The following is a 21253-nucleotide window of genomic DNA, read 5'->3' on the forward strand; positions in this document are numbered from 1 at the left end:
CCACCGGTAGTAGGGATCGTGGCACAGAGCTTTCAATCAAGTGTTTGGCAGATTAGTTCTGAGATTCACCTCTAGGCCTTATCTCGTCTTCTTCCCGGATTTCTTCACTTAAGCACTCAACTCAGCCTTTTTTCTCAACAGTTTTGCAGCATTTACCCCGTATCCTGTAGCATTGTTTTCTCTTAAATCTATGGGGTATTTATAGGTACAGGTCTTTGACTCCAGCCTTGTGGTACCCACTGATGGTTATGGTAATTATGAAGATGGAGGGATATTATTCCTTCTATTATGCAATCAGATCGTCAATTCTGCACAACCAATAGTTGTACACGTGTCTCAATCCTTTTCTTTTGCATTGGTCAGCTGCATCTTCTGGTCATGGATTCGCATGCGGTGTTGTTTTTATTACCGCATGTGGTTGCACACAGCTCTGGATCGACTGTCGCATTTCGCCGTCATTGCGGTAATCATCTCTTCCTTGTTGACTGACGGGCGTAATGTGACAGAGATGCGTTGATCAGTTTCTTGTGAGCCTTGAGCACAAGCGGTGACTTGGTCTCCTGTAAAACAGAGTAAATTTTGGCTTGTCTTCCATCTTTATGGTGTTAGTGGGTGTAATTGCAAACATTTATAATTATTGTAATACTGGGCTAATTTTCATACAATCAGCGCATATTTACTAAATTTTAGCCGCAATATCTTGATAAGGTGGCATAAATATCTTGTATTTCTACAAGTTATCACACCCCTAAATTTAGATATATGCTTGTCCGCAAGCATATCTTCTACTAAGGAAATCATGCTCAATTCCTATCCTCTATTTTTGCGACGATTGGTTGCTCCGAATGCTGCAATTAGGCACATTACTTAACATCGCAATTTCCTTCTATCCCTGCTAATTCTTAGCAAGCCCTACTTTATTCTTCTATATGACAAAATTCTGCTCAAAGATGCTTTTCTAGTTTACAAAATAGAATGTTTATCTCTTCTTTGTCAAAACAACTCAATGTATCTACATGCAGTGAGAAAAAAAAAATTGTGTCATTTCTTTATTTAGAGACTGTTGGTCATGGTTACACTCTTCGTTCTGGTTTATCTCCATGGGTATCATGCGGACATTCAACTACAGTTGTGTGCCAATTTCAGCTTCAACTCATGAGGATCAAAGGAGTTGTCTCTTGCATTAAATTTTTTTTTTCATATTGCCTTGTTCTTGGAAACCCACCTTTGTTTTGGCTTGCTCCTACGTGTGTCATACGAACATCCAACTACGAGCAGACTCCTTTCACAACTAAATTCTTATCAGGTTGGGAATATTTTAAGGTTTTCCCTTGCGCTGACATTGGAGTTTTGCATAATTTTTTTTTTGTTTAAATGAAAATGGACACATTTTCTTAACTACAACATAATCTTGATCTCATCTGCTCAGACCTTCCCCACCCCCAAATTTAAAGATGAGCAAGATCCTCATTGCGTTGTTTGGAGAGACTAGACAAACACTTAGAAGAAAATTTAAAAAAGAAGGTTTGAATAGAACTTTGAAAGATAAAAGGTAAAGTACTGCTAAACTAAGAATTAACTAAGTGTTAATAAAAATTTACTAAGTATGGGAAATGTTTCTAAGTATAAACATGTAATACATCATAGCAACGCAATGAATATTGTAAAAATAAGAGATTTAGAACATTACAAAAATTGACAAAGGAAGATAAAGAAAAAGGCATAGGCAAAAAGTGGAGTGAATATATACTCTGATTGTATTGACTATTAACAAAGTATACAAATAAATTACAAATGATGCATTACAAAATTTTCTACTGCTTGTACAAGAGTCAAAGAATTTGATTACTTTCCAAATAATAAATAAATTGAATACAAATAAAGAATGGCCACATAAAAAAAAATCGTATTGGAAGAAAGTGTAAATATTAAGGTTGAGGAGCAGGGGGATCAAGCGGATTTTGAGGTGGTGCAGGAGGCGCTCCTTTGAAATTTAAGTGTTGCCGAAGATGTAGGGGCACCATTGGACCATGAAGATATGAGGTGAGAAAATTGAAGTACTCTTGATTACGCTCCGCAATCATTCTCTAGTGCATGGACTTTATAGATGTTGCACTACATGTTGATCAGCACCTCTCTTGATGTGGAGGCACTGCGTTGAATATCATCAATGTGCTCCATTACTACCTCAAATCGCTTGTTGAAGAAGTGTTGTTGTTGTTGAGAGAAAAGGGATCTCATTTCTGCTAACTCAGTAGCCATGAAGGTGATGGAGGGTTGTGCCTGCGATGTCTCGACAACATCGTTTTGGGGTTGGGTAGAGGTGCCTTCACCCAAACCATGTGGGTCATCAACTTGCAGCGGTGGAATGGTGGGATGCGGTGATGATGCTAATGGTGAAGGTGGGGCTGCTGAGTAAACAGAAGAGTTGGGGACAAGAAGAAGGTTTGTAAAATGCTCGTGTAAAGGGGAAAAGGATTGCGCTAGTGAGCTCGGAGGGCTTGAAGGCCGGATGACTAAAGGAAGAGGGTCCATAGGTTCAGGATTTTGCGTTGGTGACTGCTGGACCCTCTTTTTTTCCTTATCCTCTCTTCGTCTTCTTTTTGGTCTGGGTTCCAGCGGCATATTTAAATCGATCGTAGGCCTCTTTGGTAGCAGCTCGGGGTAGTGTGGAGAATCTTTAAGGAGCATCCTCAAGATTTTTATGTTGATGAGGCTGTGGACTTCTAGCATGGGTTCCTCATCAACGCCTACACCCATAGACAGGCTTACACTTGAAATGATCCACGGGAAAGAAGTACTGGCCCCAACAGTGCCCCAATAATGTCTCTGATGCCTCAACGTTCAACTGCCTTACCGTCGATACGGACTGCCTGCGGGCTATGCAGTAATGGCCATGACCCGATTCCTTGATATAGTTTCTATCGTGCGTCGTTGGGATCAGCCGCTTTTTTTTTAGCAAATAAACCAAAGCTTCCTCCGGCAGTGAAGGGCTTAGACTTCAGGGTGCGGATGCCTTTGAGTGAGCAACTCACCACTTCGTGTCAGGTTGCATTAGTATCTTCAATGCGTCCTCCATCTGCTCTTTCTGTGGGATCATCAATAATCTTGTTCCCTGGTGCATCAGGGTTTGTCCTTCATCTTGATAAATTTCGTCGATGTCCTCTGGTGTTGAAGGGAATACTGTCTCTCCTTAAACGTCAACGCATCCCTATTTTCATGTAAGCGCTCGCGGTATAAAGAGCTTCGCACTACTGAAGGCACTATGATGGATAGGCACTGGCAGAATGTGTCCCACCCATGGTCCACAATTATGCTCCTGGTGAGGTCAGGTAGTGGATTCGGCGCAGGATAGAAGCCCATCTCAATCAACATATCATTGTTTCTCCTTATTCTTTGATGATCGCTTCTTGCCGTCGCGGGTTTCGCTGCTTTCTGCTATTGCCTTGCCTTTTAGCAAAACGGCAGAGTGTAGACTAGAATCCGTGTGTGGTCTTACGATCACTTTCTCCCGGCTCCTGGAGTTACTCTTCTTTCTCGCGTTCAGCGAGCTCTTTGCCCTTGCTCTTATATAAGCGCTTCTATTAGCTTCGCGCTTCTTCCTCTTCTCCTTCAACAACAATCTGTCTTCTTCTTCTTTCTTCCTTTTCTCTTCTTTTTCTTCTTCTCTTTCTTCTCTCATAAACTCGTCTTCGAATTGCTTAGAGGCCAGTAATAGGCGGTGTTCCTCCTCGCGCTTCTGGATCCCTTCAAGTCTGGCAAGCTCATTGTTGCGTTGCATTTCTTCAAACTCCAATCTTCTTCTTCTATCCCCCTCTGCGATGATGAGCTTTCCCCTCTCCATATTTTCTTGTTTCTCCTCTTTTTTTTTTTCTTTTTCTCTCTCTATTCCAATGCCAAAATTAATCTTTAAGGGTCAATTGTGGACTCTCGCGGCGCATTCTCCCTGCGACGCCGCATTAGGGGGTTCCCTCTGCTGCTTCTCCTTCTTCGGTCGCAACTATTTGCGTTAGTATGGGTTGCGCTGATTCCATTAACTGTGTTGTTTCCCCCTATCCTCCCTTACGGAGGTTGATTCTCCACCAGGGCTCTCAGCCCTTTATTTCTTTTCTTCCTTTTTTAGGCGCTCGCCAGCGCTTTCTTCCTTCTCTTTCTTCTTCCCCTCCTTCTTTCCTTTCTCATCTTCCTCATCATTCTTCTTCTCTTTATTCTTTTTCTCCTTTCGATGATGAGATGACTCGGCTTCTTCAGCCTTCCTCCCTTTGCTTTTCTTCTTCTTCTTTTCCTCTTCTACTACTTCTGGTTGTGTCTCCACTGCAACCTAATCCATCACAACTTCAGCCACCGCAACCTCTTCCACTGCAACTTTGGAGGTTCCATCATAGGGTTCTGTGTTAGCAGTTACCTCAGGAGCCTCTAAGGCCAGAGTGCCTCGTTCCATTTCTTCTTCAACCACCACCGCTTCCGGCACTACCACTTCTTCAGCCACCACTGCCTTCACGTCCTCTTTGGACAGTGGTTTGTTTACAACCCCTGCCTCGGGTAATCCCCCTCCTTGCTCCAAATGATTAAAATTTTGCCACACACTTCCTTGTCATCACGCCTCTTCCTCTCGCTCTTAGTTGAGACGGCAGGAGTTAGAACTGGGGTATTTTTAGTGCTATGTCCTCTCTTGAACTGATGAGGCTGGACGGATAATGGGTTTCTCCGGGTTCTACCGACGATTCTTGGGACGGTATGGGGTTGGGCAGCAAGCTGGCGACTGGCAGCAAGGAATGCTACCTCTCGCATGGCGATTTGTTTAGAGGAAGGGGTTGAGGGTGGAGTAGAAGATTGAGAAGCTTGGTCAGCCATGGGGGCTTGGTTGAAAGAGCTGGAAAATCGTTAGGGTTTTGGGAAGAAGAAAGCTTCGTATGTTGGCGCTAGGGTTTTTCAGAGTGCAAATGAGGTAAAAATAAAACTCACAGATAGGGAAGGGTTCCTATTTATAGGTTGGGCCGCAATGGGCCTAACGTGATTTTTTTTTTCAGTGACAGGCCTCGAGGAGCTCAAAAACCCGTCATTCGAAAATCCCTCATTTATGAATTTTCAGAAAAACGTCCTTTCGTCTGTAGAATCATCATTGCTTTGGGCTACGAAACGATTGGACTTCTCAAATGCAAAAAGATTTTTTTTTTATATTTTATTTGAATGGACGCAAGATAAGGATTAACGCAATGTGCTCAAAAATGCAAATGCATCTTCGTAGAGAATGGGCAACAACGCATACATCCCCGTAACACACCACTTAACCAAACACATTTCTGGAGGATACCTCAACATAGTGCATTTAGCTAAGGACAAGCAAAGGACACATACGCGCGCAACACACCTCTCGGATTCAACGCATTTGAGTTGGATGAACGCAAAGCACGTCTTGTTGGTTCAAGATTCGTCCATTATAGCTTTGCATACTAAATGTTGATTGTTTCATTTTATTTATTTATTTCTTTTTATTATTTTTTTTCATCAATGCAAGTTGCTATGACTTTTGGCAGTAAATTTTCTCTTTATTTCTCAATCATTCACCAATTAAAGATTAACGCCATTACGACAAAAAAGTTAAACACATTAAGAGAATACATAAATGAATGCAAGGAAAGTAAATGATTCATGAATTCATAAAGCATTAAAAGACAAACTTAAATGAAGCAGTAAATAACACAATTTAGAAAGCAGTGAAGGAAATCTATAAAGAAAGCAATTAAACATAGATAGGGATGCTGATTGAAAGAAGTTCTCAGAATTACCGCAAGCACATCCCTTGCAAGTAGTTAAGCTTGCTTGCATAATGCCATCAAGGACATTGTTCACCTCCTTGCTTCATCCCGCAATATGTACGGGAAGAGAAGCAATCTGATTACTTCGGGAGTCACACCAGGCATGGAGAATGCGTTGCACATTCCTTGTATTCTCTGCAACCGTATTTCTTGAGATTCCAGTGCTTAATCTGGTTCTGATGTGCTCCTGCGTGAAAAATACACCTAATCTCTGGGTCCACTTAGAATTTCTTGATCACTCTAGCAATCCTAAGCCGTCAGATTGCTCTCCGCGATAAACAACCAGTATAAAGAGATTTGTCCTACACATACTACAAATGTACTCAACAGTAACCATTAACCAATCCCCGGCAACGACGCCATAATCTTGATGGACAATTTTTGCATTACAACGATGGATGGATGGTATAAGCTCATGTCCCCATTACCAGTTCCCCGGTAACAGCGCCATAAACTTATAACGTAGATTTTGATAGGTATGATTGATGATGTTCTATGCTTGAAATGATGCGATACTACCACTATATATGTGTTAATGATGGGTGTTCACATAGTATGCCATGCATTGTCACAAGTTTCCTTACGATAGAACCAAGTGTAATTCCACCGCAAGTTTCTCGGTGTGATCCAAGGTCGAAAACGGGGACTGACTTGGGTTATTGTGGTATGTTCATGATATATGCGACCAGGTCTTCAATCTTTAAAAATGTATTTGTACGGGTATATAAATTGCGATAAAATAAAGTAAAGTAGTAAAGATGAGATGATAAAATGAAATACAATAAACCTAAGCTAGATGATACAAGATACAGACTTCATGTTACAAGATGCTGGGGTCAAGGCTGGCTGTGAAAGTTGTGCAAAGGTGTGGAATGCGGCAGCAAGTATTATGAATAGAACAGAAAGACAAAGACAAAGAATATAACAATGCAAGTTCACAATTGCATTGAAGCTACAAATGTTGTTCCGCTCTTCTGTTGGAGTACACCTTTCAATGATCGGTCGCACTCCCACATGTTTCTGGTGAAACAGAGACTAACATAATGAATGCAAGGTTGCTTCCATGTCTAGAAGTACTACTCCCTTTAGTTCTTCTAATCTTCTCTTGATAGGTCGGAATGGCATCTTCACTTCTGCTCTCACAGGTGAAGATGCCGTCTAGAATGCCTTAGCTAAACGCATTTTATATCTTTAACATAGATTAAGTAATTGGTTAATTCATATTGCTTATCAGGGAATTAAGAAGACATCGTGAAGAAAGTGATTGACGGGTGAATGGAAATAGACAGAAAATGGTAAATGAAAGCTATCGAAACATTTAATATGTCTATTAAGCATTTTATACGTGGTGTGAATGAAAAGAGAATGAGAAAGTGAAATACAACGATGAAAGAGATAGAACAGATACAAAAAAGTGCCAATGTCTTGGCACTAATTCTATGGAGATCTACTTGCTAGATAGGATGGATTTGATGGTAGGAAGAGCTTCCCTCTCAGGCTTGCTCCACTGGTAGCAAGGATCTTTGCACAGAGCTTTAAATCGGGTGTTTGGCATATTAGTTTTGAGATTCACCTCTCGACCTTATCTCGTCTTCTTCCTGACTTTCTTCACTTAAGCACTCAGCTCAGCCTTTTCTCTCAACAGTTTTGCAGCATTTACTCCGTATCCTGTAGCATTATTTTCCTTGAAATCTATGGGGTATTTATAGTTGCAGGTCTTTGACTCCAGCCTTGTTGTCCCCATTGATGGTTACGGTAATTACGAAAATGGAGGGATATTATTCCTTTAGTTATGCAATCAGATTGTCAATTTTGCACAACCGTTAGTTGTACACGTGTCTCAATCCTCTGCTTTTGCGTTGCTCAGTTGCATCTTTCGATCACGGATTTGCATGCGGTGTTGTTTTTATTAATGCATGGGGTTGCACACAACTCTGGATCGACTGTCGCATTGTGCCGTCATTGCAATAATCGACTCTTCATTGTTGACTGACAGGCGCAATGGGACAGAGATGCGTTGATCAAATTCTCATGTGATGCGTTGATCGGGTTCTGAATGGCTTGTGGTCTCGGTGTTCTTTCTTCTTGATCTTCTACTGACATTGGACGTGTGATGCGTTCTTTTGAAGGACTGCTATTTCTTGGATTCATTCTTTATCTTCAAGAGCTTTTCCACTTTGCAACATAACCCCTTGACATTGCTCCATTCCATATTTGTTCCCAAGTGTTTCAGTGTTGCTAGGTAGAACTCCAGGCTGTATGTTCTTCAATTCGCTCGCTATCTGCCCTACGTGTATTTCCAGGTTTCTGATAGGAGACGCTTGGCTTTTTAGCAACACATCATTCTACGCTATGTACTCCTTTAATAGGTTCTCAAACAGAGATCCTGAGCTCGACGTCTATCCTCCTCTATTAAAGGACTGTTGATGTGTCTGATGCATTTGTTGAAATGCAAGCAGCAGTCCTTGCCTTTACTGTTGGTTCGTGTCTGGGTGGTGCTCCAGATGATTTCCTCCTATCTAAGAAAAATTTGGATGGTTCCTCCATCCAGGATTATATGTATTCGAAAATGGGTTGTTTTTAATGAAACATACTGACTGAGGATTTTATGGGCAATCCACATAGAAGTGAGGATCTCCACAGCCCACACAGCTAACCATGGGCTGCCCGAACGCTTCTACCTGATTACACTTCTGCTGATTTGATGCGTTTCCTAGCATTATGTTCTGCAAAAGACATGTCATCGTAGCCACTTGAGCAGAAAGTGTGGCTATTGCGTTGGAATCGATAGAATTAACATTCTGAGACCACTTCTTCCTATTAGCTCTTCCATCATACGTATCGTTCACCCATTCTATGTTGTGTTTAGCAATTCGGTCTAATATCTCTTTAGCCTCAGTGTACGATTTATCCATAATTCCACCAGTCGCCGCTGCATCTGCTGCCATCTGCGATTTATCCATGATTTGGGCAATTTTTGACCAATCCCTTAAAACGCTCCCATGTGGTGCTTAATGTCTCAGCTTCTTCCTGTTCAAAGTTCATAATCTCTCGATGCCTCCTCGCGTTGGTGGTAGGTGGGAAGTATTTTTGCATAAATTTCTCCACCAACTTCTCCCAGGTAGTGAAATCACCAGGCTCCAATGAGCTTACCCATTGTTTTGCATCATCATGCAAAGAATGGGGGAACAAAGACAGCTTGATCGCCTCTGGGGTGATTACAGGAATCACAAATGATTACACGTTTCCAGGATACGCTTCATGTGGGCGTGAGGATCTTCACCAAGACCACCCCCAAATTGTCTAGCAGTCTAAAGCATTTGAAGCATTACAGATTTCATCTCGAACCTCGTCCCATCTGGCGTTGGGTATATGGTTCCTGGAGAGAAATCATACAGTACAAGGGACGCGTACTCCCTCATGGGACGCGTGCTACTGTTCGCCATTAGGATCGGATTTTGTGCAACATGAGCTAGTTGCTGATCTATGTTTTGATTTTCTTGTTCTGTTGTCTGAGAAATTGCTGCCTCAACCTTCGATGACAATTAGATCGATTTCTTCATCGGAAGGTCCTTTCAATCTCGGGGTCGTATATGAGTTCAGGAGTGCTCTCCCTTCTCATAAACGTTCACAAGCTTAGGCTTAACTTGTGATACTCCCTCGACTGAACTGTTCCTACAAAAGAAAAAAATGAAATTTCTGGTTAGTCTTGTTTCTGAATCCCCAGCAACGGTGCCAAAAACTTGTTCGTTGCTATCGTGATTCGAGCTGGGAGTGTATTGTATAAAATAAATTGGAAAAATAAGTTCTAAGTATAGATGATGCATTGATGCTTTGATGCATTTATGTGATTGTAACGCGTTGGTGCGTTAGAGATATGCAACAGAATGCACAACACCCCATTATTGACGTTCAAGTTTTCCTAAACCATACCTAAGTATAAATCCAGTTTAGGTTCCTAGTAAGTCCAGGGTCGAACTCAGGGATTCAGTTAAGCTAACACCGACCTTTCGTTGTAGCTATTGTAGGGGTTTCCTAAATGTATGAGAGAAATGTGTTATTTACACTAAAGTGTTGTGCTTGTGCAAGAAGATACAAAAGAGTTGAGTAGTGAGTGATGGATCATGCGAAAATGGATTTTAATGTAAGTGGTATGCGTCGGTCTAAGATGAGTGTACACAAACAAGTGTGTGATGTGGATGAGATGGGATGATTTTCTTATCTTTGTTTATCCGTTAGACTTTATTCAACAGTTCTCAATGCGAATAACACACAAAACCTATCTCTAGGATGCATGCGTCTAACACAGAATGCAATAGACACCAGTAAGTCTATCTCTAGATGTACCAGGCGTCCTATTGATGCTGGCTCATCTATTCTTTCGAATAATCTAAGCTAAGGATGCTTTCAACAATAGATCAAGTCGGCTTAAGCGTTTGAAATGAGATTTTGCGTAATGACTCATCTTGCTACTCTGGCACCCTAGTTTGAAGAATGTGGCCTCTGTATTCGATTGATACCTACAAGAAAGAACAAGAATAAACTTATAGAAAAGCAAAAGCCTGCTTATTTGACATCAAGAAATTGGAATGCTCCATTTCTTAGTTAAGAAGGCTAAGGCCTGATCAAGTCGGCTTAAGCGTTTGAAATGAGATTTTGCGTAAAGTATAAATGCATTAAACATAAACAAGAAATAAACAATGGCAAGTGTGATGGATCAAATATATGAATTTATAAAGAAGCAAATTGTCTTTACAAAAGCAATATTCAATCGAATGAAATGAAAGCTATAAATGAGATGAAAGTAACTGAGTCAAGCCGAAGAGTACAATTTCTTTTATCTCTTTGGCTAAATTCTGTTGTGTACAATCACTTGTATAGGAGTTGGACGAAGTGTCTTTCTCAAGCTTGGCTTCCTCCGCTCCCTAACCGACGGTGGTGGTGGTTCTCAACCCCTCTGATCGTCTTGGCACCACAACACAGCTTCTAAAGAACTATAACTATGACTGCACTATTACAGAGAGTGATAATCTTGATAAATTTCTATGTATGTACTGGCTGCGAACTCTGGAGGGACTTCATCTATTTATAGGCGTTGGTCATGTCCACTTGGTGATGGGCATCATTAATGTCCATGCCCTGGTCAACCGCCTGACACTCGGAAGCTTTTCAGACGCCGCTTGCTGCAGGTGCCCATACTTGCAAGTGGTGATGTGTCACAATCAGCCTGGATCAATGTATCTTCTATGTGTTGAATTCCCTCCGACGCATGGCCCATGCGTTAGAGCTTTAGCCTGCGACACTTCTTACTTATGTGTTAGCGTTAATCCTCGTGTTGAAGTCCTACAATACAATGCATTAGTGCCGCAATATTTAGTAATAAAACTTCTTTTGCATGAGTTTGCTAATGTTTGAGTAATTGCATGTGTTTCTTCTAAAAATGAGGAGAATTTATCATTAAAAACCTTAGTTGTTCCAACTTAAGAGCAAAAATAACTTGTATTTCTACAAGTTATCAGTCATACACTACGGCATATAAACCAACATACATGTCATGCATATTAAATAAAATTTGATGAAATGGGATAATTAGCTTTAAATCCTAAAAAAAACTAAGCTAACTATTATAAAGGGCAATGAGTCTTCGGTTCAAACAGGTCAACCGGGTCTTGAACCATCCAGGTAAAGAAACACGTCTCCTTGATCGTGTAACAAATCCTTGTGATCGCCTACATGAGAGAGTAAACTCTTTACTCAATCGTTTACCAACTCTTCCTGAGCTTAATTGATCGTTTAGCAATGATCGTGTACCTTTGACTATGCGATGCAGCATGGAGGCACGCGATCGTGCAACACGTATCGTGCACTGCAAGGCTTAAACGATCATCTAAACTACAGTGGATGAAGCAAAATCGTTTAAATGATCGCGGAGCAAGCGTCAAGGTATCATATACTAGGTGATTGTGGAGGTAGTGACTATGCGATGAGGCATGCTAACTACACGATCGTTTAGTGCGCGTGCCTTTTATTGAACGATGAACACCAAATGCTCTATACGATCGTTTACCTTCAGCGTCAGTGCGATCGAGCAATCTACCCTATGCGATAGAGTAAATGCTTTACACCATCGTTTAGCATTAGTTAAACGATCGTTTAGTAAATACTACATGATCGGGCAGAACTTTTCTAGACAATCGTTTAGCCAAATCTCAATAATTGTCTACCTTCGGCTACATGATACGACCAACCTTTGGTCTTCTCCCTCCATGAGAACTGCATTTCCATGCTTTGAAACTTCATCTCGAACGACTCAACAAACTTCAACCACTTTGAATACAGACTCAATAGCTTGTTAATTATTCCCAAAATCATAGGGGCCCTAACAAATTAACACTTTAAACAGAGGCAACCATCCTGTAAACATTCATCAACTAATCCACAAACACATCTAACTCTTAAATGCAATGCAGAAAACGTAAAACCCACCACGACTGTAAAAAGAAGTTCAAAACTGAAATTTTATTTGGAATACCAGAACAACTTGGCTCTGATACCAATTGAAGGAAATCAAACATGAGGATTTCCATGCGCAGCGGAAGGGATCGTTCCAAATTCCATTTGAATTGAACACAAAACAATTACAGTCTAAAACGGAAACTAACAGGTTATGCAACAATAAAAATTACAGCATGCTAAATGATGATACAAGGGATAGAGGATGATGATACAAGGGATAGAAGATGATGATACAAGGGATAGAGGATGCATACCTTTGAAGAACAATTCTTCACAAATCTCTCGAGCAGTCTTCAATGCGTCCAACACAGCCCTCGAATGCAACGAACAGAACACAATATGAACACAACGAATGGCCAACAGCTCCTCCAATCCAATGGAGTCTAACTTGTTTCACGAACAGAGTAAGGACACCACCATAATAGTTACCTTGGTATTCTCGATGTGAGAATCCAAGAGTTGTGGGCTCTATCTGATCTTCGCTTAATAAAGAGACTGGAGGACTATGATTGAGTAGACGATCGAGAAAATGGGAGAGAAGTCACTGTCTATCGTATAGATGATGTGCTTGATTGTTTAGTAAATGACAGCTTATCACATAGACTTAGCCATTCGATCATGTAGCTACAATGTGTTCGATCGTTTAATAAATGGCAACTTAACGCATAGACTTTTCCTCTCCATATTAGTCACTCACTGGATCCCACCATCCCATTCTAAGGCTGGAGAATAGTCGAGAAGACTCTCTTGGTGGTCTATGAACCGTTCGTGAGGAGATTGGAATTGATTTGGAAAAGACTTGAGTTTACAAAGGTTGTATTTCTTCTATCCCTTTGTAGTGAATTTTTCTTGCATGCTTATTCTTTGAAATTAACCTAATTATAGTACTTTAGATCCATTATTTCTTTCGCTATGCATGTGTTCGTTCCATTACCTACATTATTCCTAGTGAGTAGAATATAATCCACATACAACATTAAGAAAGCTACTGAACTATTAATGATTTTCTTGTAGGCACAAGGTTCGTCAATATTCTAATCAAGGCCATAAGACTGATCACATTATCAAATCTTATATTCCAAGATTGAGATGCTTGTTTCAATTCATGAACAGACCGATTAAGCTTGAAAACCATTTTCTCTTGACCTTTTTTAATGTATCCATTTGGTTATTGCATGAAAATGGTCTCCTTAAGATTACCATTCAAAAAGGAAGTCTTGATGTTCATTTTCCATATCTCACAGTCATAATATATGACAATGGACAAGAAAATCCTAATAAATTCAAGCATGGCAACAGGTGTGAAAGTTTCTTCGTAGTCCACTCGTCTACCTATGTATAGTCCTTTGTCACTAATCTAGCCTTGAAGGTTTGCATCTTGCCATCTACACCCCTTGATCTCCTGTAGAACTATTTGCAACCTATAGGTTTTAGCCCACCAGATTTATCTACAAGATCCCAAACGAAATTGAAGTACATAAACTCCATTTCCAAATCGATAGCCTCAATCTATTCATATTTGATTACAGATCAATGGATCCTCAACGTCGTCATTTGATATGATGGCTAGGGTTTTTGTTAAACCCATATAATGAGTTGTGGGTTCATAACCCTCCCACTACGTCAAGGCATCCTCAACTCTTGAGGTTGATGTGCTAAGCTAGATGAACCAACATCAACAACTCTTTTTGATGTACTAGCTTCTTCAACAACTCTTGTTAGAGTTTCAGTAGTTTCATTGGAAAGTGTTCGTTGCTATCGTGATTTGGGCTAGGAGTGTATTGTATAAAATAAATTGGAAGAATAAGTTCTAAGTATAAATGATGCGTTGATGCTTTGATGCGTTTATGTGATTGTAACGCTTTGGTGCGTTAGAGATATCCAACAGAATGCACAACACTCCACTATTGACGTTCAAGTTTTTCTAAACCAGACCCAAGTATAAATCCAATTTAGGTTCCTGATAAGTCCAGGGTCGAACTTAGGGATTCAGTTAAACTAACGCAGACTTTATGTTGTATCTATTGTAGGGGTTTCCTAAATGTATGAGAGAAATGTGTTATTTACACTAAAGTGTTGTGCCTGTGCAAGAAGATACAAAAGAGTTGAGTAGTGAGTGATGGATCATGCGAAAATGGAGTTTAATGTAAATGGTATGCGTTGATCTAAGATGAATGTACATAAACTAGAGTGTGATGTGGATGAGATGGGATTATTTGCCTATCTTTGTTTATGCGTTAGACTTTATTCAACATTTCTCAATGCGAATAACATACAAAACCTATCTCTAGGATGCATGCGTCGAACACAAAATGCAATAGACACCAGTAAGTCTATCTCTAGATGTACTAGGCATCCTATTGATGCTGGCTCATCTATTCTTTCGAATAATCTAAGATAGGGATGCTTTCACCAATAGATCAAGTCGGCTTAAGCATTTGAAATGAGATTTTGCGTAAAGTATAAATGCATTCAACATAAACAAGAAATAAACAATGGCATGTGTGATGGATCAAATATATGAATTTATAAAGAAGCAAATTGTCATTACAAAAGCAATATTCAATCGAATGAAATGAAAGCTATAAATGAGATAAAAGGAACTGAGTCAAGCAGTAGAGTACAATCTCTTGTATCTCTTTGGCTCAATCTAGTTGTGTACAATCACTTGTATAGGAGTTAGACAAAGTGTCTTTCTCAAGCTTGACTTCTTCCGCTCCCTGACCCGCGATGATGGTGGTTCTCAACCCTTCTGATCGTCTTGGCACCACAGCACAACTTCTAAAGAACTAGAACTATGGCTACACTAATATGAGAGTGAGAATCTTGAAAAATGTCTGTGTATGTATCTATATTACGAACTCTGGAGGGACTTCATCTATTTATAGGCGTTGGTCATGTCCAGCTTGGTGATGGGCAGCATTAAAGTCCATGCCCTGGTCAGCCACCTAACACTCAGAAGCTTTTCAGACGCCGCCTGCAACAGGTGCCCATACTTACAAGTGGTGATGTGACACAATCAGCCTAGATCAATCAATCTTCTCTGCGTTGAATTCCCTCCGATGCATGGCCCATGCATTAGAACTTTTGCCTGTGACACTTCTTACTCATGCGTTAGCTTCTTGTTGAAATCCTGCAATATAACGCATTAGTGCCGTAGTATTTAGTAATAAAACTTCTTTCGCATGAGTTTGCTAATTTTTGAGTAATTCCATGTGTTTCTTCTAAAAATGAGGAGAATTTATCATTAAAAACCTTAGTTGTTCCGATTTAAGAGCAAAAATAACTTGTATTTCTACAAGTTATCACCACCCCTAAATTTGAACAATGCTTGTCCTCAAGCATTCCAAAATAATTTTTTGTTATCTCCTTTGTCTTAAGTGTGCAGAGTTCGCCTCTCATCATATTCAGTCATAAGCTTGAGATAAGAGTTTGGAAAATGTAACGCAGAGTGACTCTTTTCTAAAAGGAATAATTTTTAGTGTCAGGTGCAGCAAGCCTTTTATCAACAACTCCTTTCGTTACTCAAAACATTCCCATTTTTTCTAAACCAGCAATGCATTAGATGCTCTTTTTAAGATAAATGCCAGATGAAAAGAAAAAAATTATGAATTTTCAATTACCCATGCGTTGTTCTAGGTATCCCACATTCGCTTTGGCTTATCCCCATGGGTGTCATGCGAGCATCCAACTACGAGTGAGAACCCTTCACAACTAAACTCATATCTAATATTCATGCATTTCAAGATACAATTTCTTCAGACTAGATAGAGGAGTTCTTTGAGATGCATTGGTCTAGGAGACTTAACATCGTTTTGGCTTGCTCCCACAGGTGTCATGTGAGCATCCAACTATGGCTAAGTGCCTGTTCCAACTTTTTAACTCATGTCACTTTGAGGTTTTTCTTTTAAAGTAATGATAGAGCAGTTGCATTTAATATTTTTCTTATTTTGTTCCCTTTCTTTTTGATGTACTCGTTTGATGCGTCTTAACTCGGATTTCCCTCATCCCCAAATTTGGAGATGAGCTAAATCCTCATTGCTAAAAGAGAAACAAAATTTCAAAAAGGTTTTGAGAATTCGAAAGGAGTTTTGATTTAGAGCTTGCATGCGTTAGAAAGGAAATATGTAGTCTTTTCAGAAAAGTTTAGGCTTTGTTAATTTTCCTAATACCTACTCTATACTTATAGATTTCATATTGTTGATATCATTTAGGTAAGGCAAGGCACAAGACTTTGAAAATATCTAAAGAACAAAAATAAAGTATGCTAAGGTCAAACGCAAGGAACAAAATGATAGAAATTTCTCATTCATTTTCATGGAATAACATGGAATAAACAAGCAAGTCAAACTAATAATAAAGATCAAATAAAGCAAAATACAAAAATAACCCAACACCCCAAAACTTCATTATGCAGGCGCGTCATCCCTGCATTTTTCTCCAGGGTCTTCATCAATAAAGCGCAAAGGGTTTTTAAGATGGGCAGGCAATGGAGGCAAGGCAAACATTCCAACCAAGACCTGATTGATTTATTGTATTGTATAAACAAATTGGTCTTGCATCCATCTTGTTTGCTGCCTTAGGTAATCTTTTAGAACTCGATTTTGTTGTTGAAGACCTTCGATGGACGCGGCCAATGGTCTGAGCTGATCACTTATGAAAGTTTTCAACTCTTCAAGGTCAATGCTGCGTTGAGGTGGTACTGGTTCTTTACTTCTTCCAACTGGGTCTTCGAAATTTACTGCATTACTCGATCCTAACCCAGTAGGTTCAAATATGGTTGGAGGAGGCACAAAATTGTGAATTGAACTTGGTGAGGGCGAAGGAAGGGGACAATGGATGTCTTGATCTATATGAGTAGGTTCTTGGTGCGTTTGATCAAGACTCCTTTCTGGCGGGGCCACTGGTGAGTCATGGAGAGTGAGGTTTAGGGTTGTCCGTGCTTCTTCATCCGTAAGTTCAAGCCCTGCTTCATAATCTTCATGCTTTAAAACTTTATCGATGTGTTCAACTATCTAGACGCGTCTTCTTTTGGGGGCACATTCAAATGCTCGAGGTCTTGTTGCCACTTCTTTAGGAAGCAAGGCAAGCTGATACGGCGAACCGCAAAGTAAATGCCTGATTAACTTAATGTTCGTCAGATCGTCAATTTCTTCATGATCATCCCCTAGAGGGATACCTTCGTGTTCACATAATGCATAGATCAGCCATGGAAAATATAGTTGTCCTCTTGGTTTGGTTTTGATGGTCTTGATCTGATCCCTTATTATTCTTCCTACATCTAAAGGGATGCACTGCATGATACAATAGGTAGCCAAGGCGCGTTCTTTCGACAATGTTTCATGATGCATTGAAGGCATGATGCTCCTCTTGACTAGATAATACCATAGATTCGCGTCTGGGTTTAAGTTTCTGAAAGCTAGCATCTTTGCTCCATTTCTAGATGTTTTCCACTTGCTTCCAGGCTTGCCTACCACTCTTAACGCATCTTCAAGTTCGCTCGACGTTGGTTGATCCTAGATGCGGTTACCTTCTACGTCCGGATTACTAGCGATGTTGAACACTTCGTTGATCTTATCAGCTGAGAAGGGCACTAACACCCCATAAAAAAATGTTGTATTCTTTTCCATGTCAAACTCACTGTTGTAGAACATGCAGACGAGGATGGGCCAAATTCTTGTATGCCCAATGCAGAACTAACCTCAACCCATTTCATTTATTGTTTCTCTTATGTATACTGGCAGTGGTTTGCGCTCGGGAAAGAAGCCTTTCTCTACAAGTATATCACTGAATTGACTCTTTCTTCCCAATGCAGAATTGACCCCAACCCATTGCGTTTATTGTTTCTCTTATGTATACTGGCAGTGGGTTGCACTCGGGAAAGAAGCCTTTCTCTACAAGTATATCACTGAATTGACTCTTTCTTCCCATTGTCTTTTTAGGTAACGTGTCGGTTACCTTGCGTTTTCCTACCGCGTGTTCTTTGGCTTCCCGTGCTAGCTCTCTCAATTCATTCTCCAATTTCCTTTGGAGAGTTGTCTTCCTTCGCCCTTGCCTTACGGGCTGATAATCTTCCAAGTCCTTCACTAACACATCATGCCTAAAGCAACTCCCATACGTTGCATCCTTAGGGTTGGATGCTGATTGCTCATCTTCTTCCTCCAGTATTAATTTTCTTTTCCTTGTCACTCTCTTTTCTTATGAGGGCCCTTCATTCGTGTCAGTTTGGCATGATTGAGACGCGTCAGGGCCAATTCTCCTTTCTTCTTCTTCTCCATCTTCTTCTTCCAATTCTGTTTCGAGCATCATAGTGCACCACTCCGCTTCGTCCAATTCAAGTGATGCGTTAGGTTGGTCGGAACACATCACTTCGTCCAATATGAAGATGGGTGAACACGACAGTTGGCTTGATGCATCTAATTCAACTGGGTAGATGGTGGCTAAGGGTTGGATTAAAAGTGGGGGTGCTGGACGCATGGCTGGTGATAGGGCGTTGTGAAGGTAGGTTAGAAGTGGGTCATACGTTGCACCCACCGGGGCTATGTTAGGAATGAATGGTGGTGGTGCAGCCTTGGTGTAGGGCTTATTGACAGTCGTAGATGACAGATGCTGCCTCGGTTTTGAAGGGGTTTTAGGCTTTGGTTTAGGGTTAGCTTTGGGTTTTAGTTGAGGAGTCTTGGCAGGAAGGGTTGTAATGGCTTTGGTGGACTTCAAAGGAGGTTTTGTGGGTGTTGTGATAGGTTTTGACCGAGACGACCGCTGGGAGGTGGAGGTTGCTCCGCCGTGCGTAGGTTTGATTTGGACAGAGGGTTTTGAGGTTTTTCGTGGGCTTGGGGGAGGTGAAGTCAAAACAGAGAATGAAGAGAAGAAACTTACTAGTGAGTCGTTTTCGAAGCTCATGGTTTGGTTCTGACTATCAGATGCAGACGACATTGTGGCTGGAGAGACGTTTGAGCAGATCGATGGTGAGGGAAATGGTGAGGGCTAGGGTTTTCTTTTTTGTTTAACAGATGGGTCGAGAGGGAAATGCGAAAGAAGAAGGAAATTGAAGCATTCAATTTTATATAGGCTGGGAGAGAGAGTGGGGTGACGTCAGGTGGCGCCTGACGTCCGTAATAAATGCAAAGTTGAAGGGACGTTCTTGGGTTTCTAAGCACTCGAGTGCTTTGTATTTTTTACACGTATCCCTTCAACTAGGCCACGCATTAGACTTAAGTCTAACGCGTTCGTTATTCCCATCTCGATTATACACAACTTTTTTTATAATAAAAAAGAAAGTAAAATTTCTAACTTATGAAGGCAATAACAAAGAACAATCAATCTTAAAAAACAGACAAACAAACAAACCAACAAACTCAAATGTATAGGTAAAATACATAATGCAAAAAAGTAAAAGGAAAGAGGAAGCGTCCCTAGAGTATATATCGATGCGAACGTAGGAATGCTTCGACGCGGGCCTCAACTGGCTTCGCATAGTGTGAGAGATGACTTTTGACATTCTAGGCCATCTTCAAAGTATGACTTCACTCTTTGGCCATTTACTTTGAATGCGTTGGTGCCATCCTCCCATGTTAATTCCACTGCTCCATATAGAAAGATTGTTTTAATGATGAAGGGTCCTGACTACCTAGATTTTAACTTCCCTAGGAACAAACGCAAACGTGAATTGAACAATAGAACTTTCTAGCCAACAACAAGCTCTTACTGATGTGTTGGTTGTGCCAACGTTTTTTCTTCTCTTTGTAGAGCTTGTTGTTCTCGTATGCGTTAAATCACCACTCCTCATGCTCATTAAGCTGAAGTTTGCGTTGAACGCCCTCAGCGTCCAAGTTCAAATTTAGCTTCTTAACTGCCTATGGGGGTCTTTTAGGCAGTCCTGTAGGCCCAGAGCACTTCATCCAGCCTCTGTGCCCAGTCCTTCTGCAATGCATTGACAATTTTCTCCAGGATAGATTTGATTTCTCGATTGGATACTTCAGCTTAACCATTCGTTTGTGGGTGGTAGGCGGTAGCGATCTTGTGCCTATTATTATATGATTGCGGTGTTTGCGTGCTGCTCGCTTGATTATGCGTTGGACCGTTGTTTTGCGGGAAAGATCTGGGCGGCCTTCCTTTTTGCGCCACTGGTTGGAAGTTTTGTAGTTGATTTTTTCATGCTAAATTGGGTGGTTTCTCCACCCGGGGTTGTACGTATCGGAGTAGGGGTTATTCTTTATAAAGCACACTGACTGCGGGATTTTCTTGGCATTCCTCCATCGAATAAGATTCTCCACAAATGACACAACTTGCGGTCGTTTAAGCAATTGCGTTGACCTACCTTTTCTTCGCTCCCGTGTTTTTAATTGCAATGCCTTGAATCAAACTCATCATCGCAGTCATCTTGTTTTGCAAGGATGCGATGGCCCTGTTGTTTGCGTCACTAACTCTGATTCTTAATCTTTGATCGCTTTCCCGCCAATCCTCGTGATTTTTGGAAATGTGATCAAGTATACTCTTTGTCTCCTCATATGTTTTGTCAAGCAGACCACCAGCTGCTGCCACATTGGCAGCGATCTGTGAAGCAAGGTTTAGTCCTTGGTAAAAAAATCTCCATCGGCAGGCAGTCTGGTAAGCTATTATGCGGACAGACTCTTACCAACCACTTAAACCTCGCCCAAGCATCGCTGAGCGATTCGTCATTTTTTTGTTCAAAATTTGTTATTAATTTCCTTCTCCTGGAATTCTCGGTTGTGGGAAATACTTCATAAACTTTTTCACCACCTGTTCCCACGAAGTTATCTCTCCCGATTTGAGAGAATATGCCCATTTTCTTGCCTGATCACACAAAGAAAATGGAAACAAAGTTAATCGAACTTCTTCGGTAGAGATATTTGGGAACAAAAAAGTGTTGTAGATTTCCATGAAGCTCTGGAGGTGGG

General features: G+C 40.7%; 1 protein-coding gene and 1 non-coding gene across 2 annotated transcripts; one reads left to right on the plus strand and one right to left on the minus strand.

Annotated features, from left to right (window-relative positions):
* Positions 1-18533: 18533 nt before the first annotated feature.
* LOC120069502 (proline-rich receptor-like protein kinase PERK2) lies at positions 18534-19268 on the minus strand. Its single transcript, XM_039021276.1, has one exon. It carries the CDS (start codon positions 19266-19268, stop codon positions 18534-18536), a length of 735 nt encoding a protein of 244 aa, XP_038877204.1.
* Positions 19269-20944: 1676 nt separating this feature from the next.
* On the plus strand, positions 20945-21051 carry LOC120069512. Its single transcript, XR_005479561.1, has one exon. It is a non-coding gene; the product is annotated as a small nucleolar RNA R71 (small nucleolar RNA).
* The last annotated feature ends 202 nt before the right edge of the window (positions 21052-21253 follow it).

Source organism: Benincasa hispida, unplaced genomic scaffold (genome assembly GCF_009727055.1).
Source record: "Benincasa hispida cultivar B227 unplaced genomic scaffold, ASM972705v1 Contig446, whole genome shotgun sequence".
Lineage (NCBI taxonomy): Eukaryota > Viridiplantae > Streptophyta > Magnoliopsida > Cucurbitales > Cucurbitaceae > Benincasa > Benincasa hispida.

What these genes read in the sequence shown, in the direction of transcription:
- LOC120069502 (XM_039021276.1), bottom strand. Translation starts at nt 19,268, where the DNA reads ATGTCGTCTGCATCTGATAGTCAGAACCAAACCATGAGCTTCGAAAAC.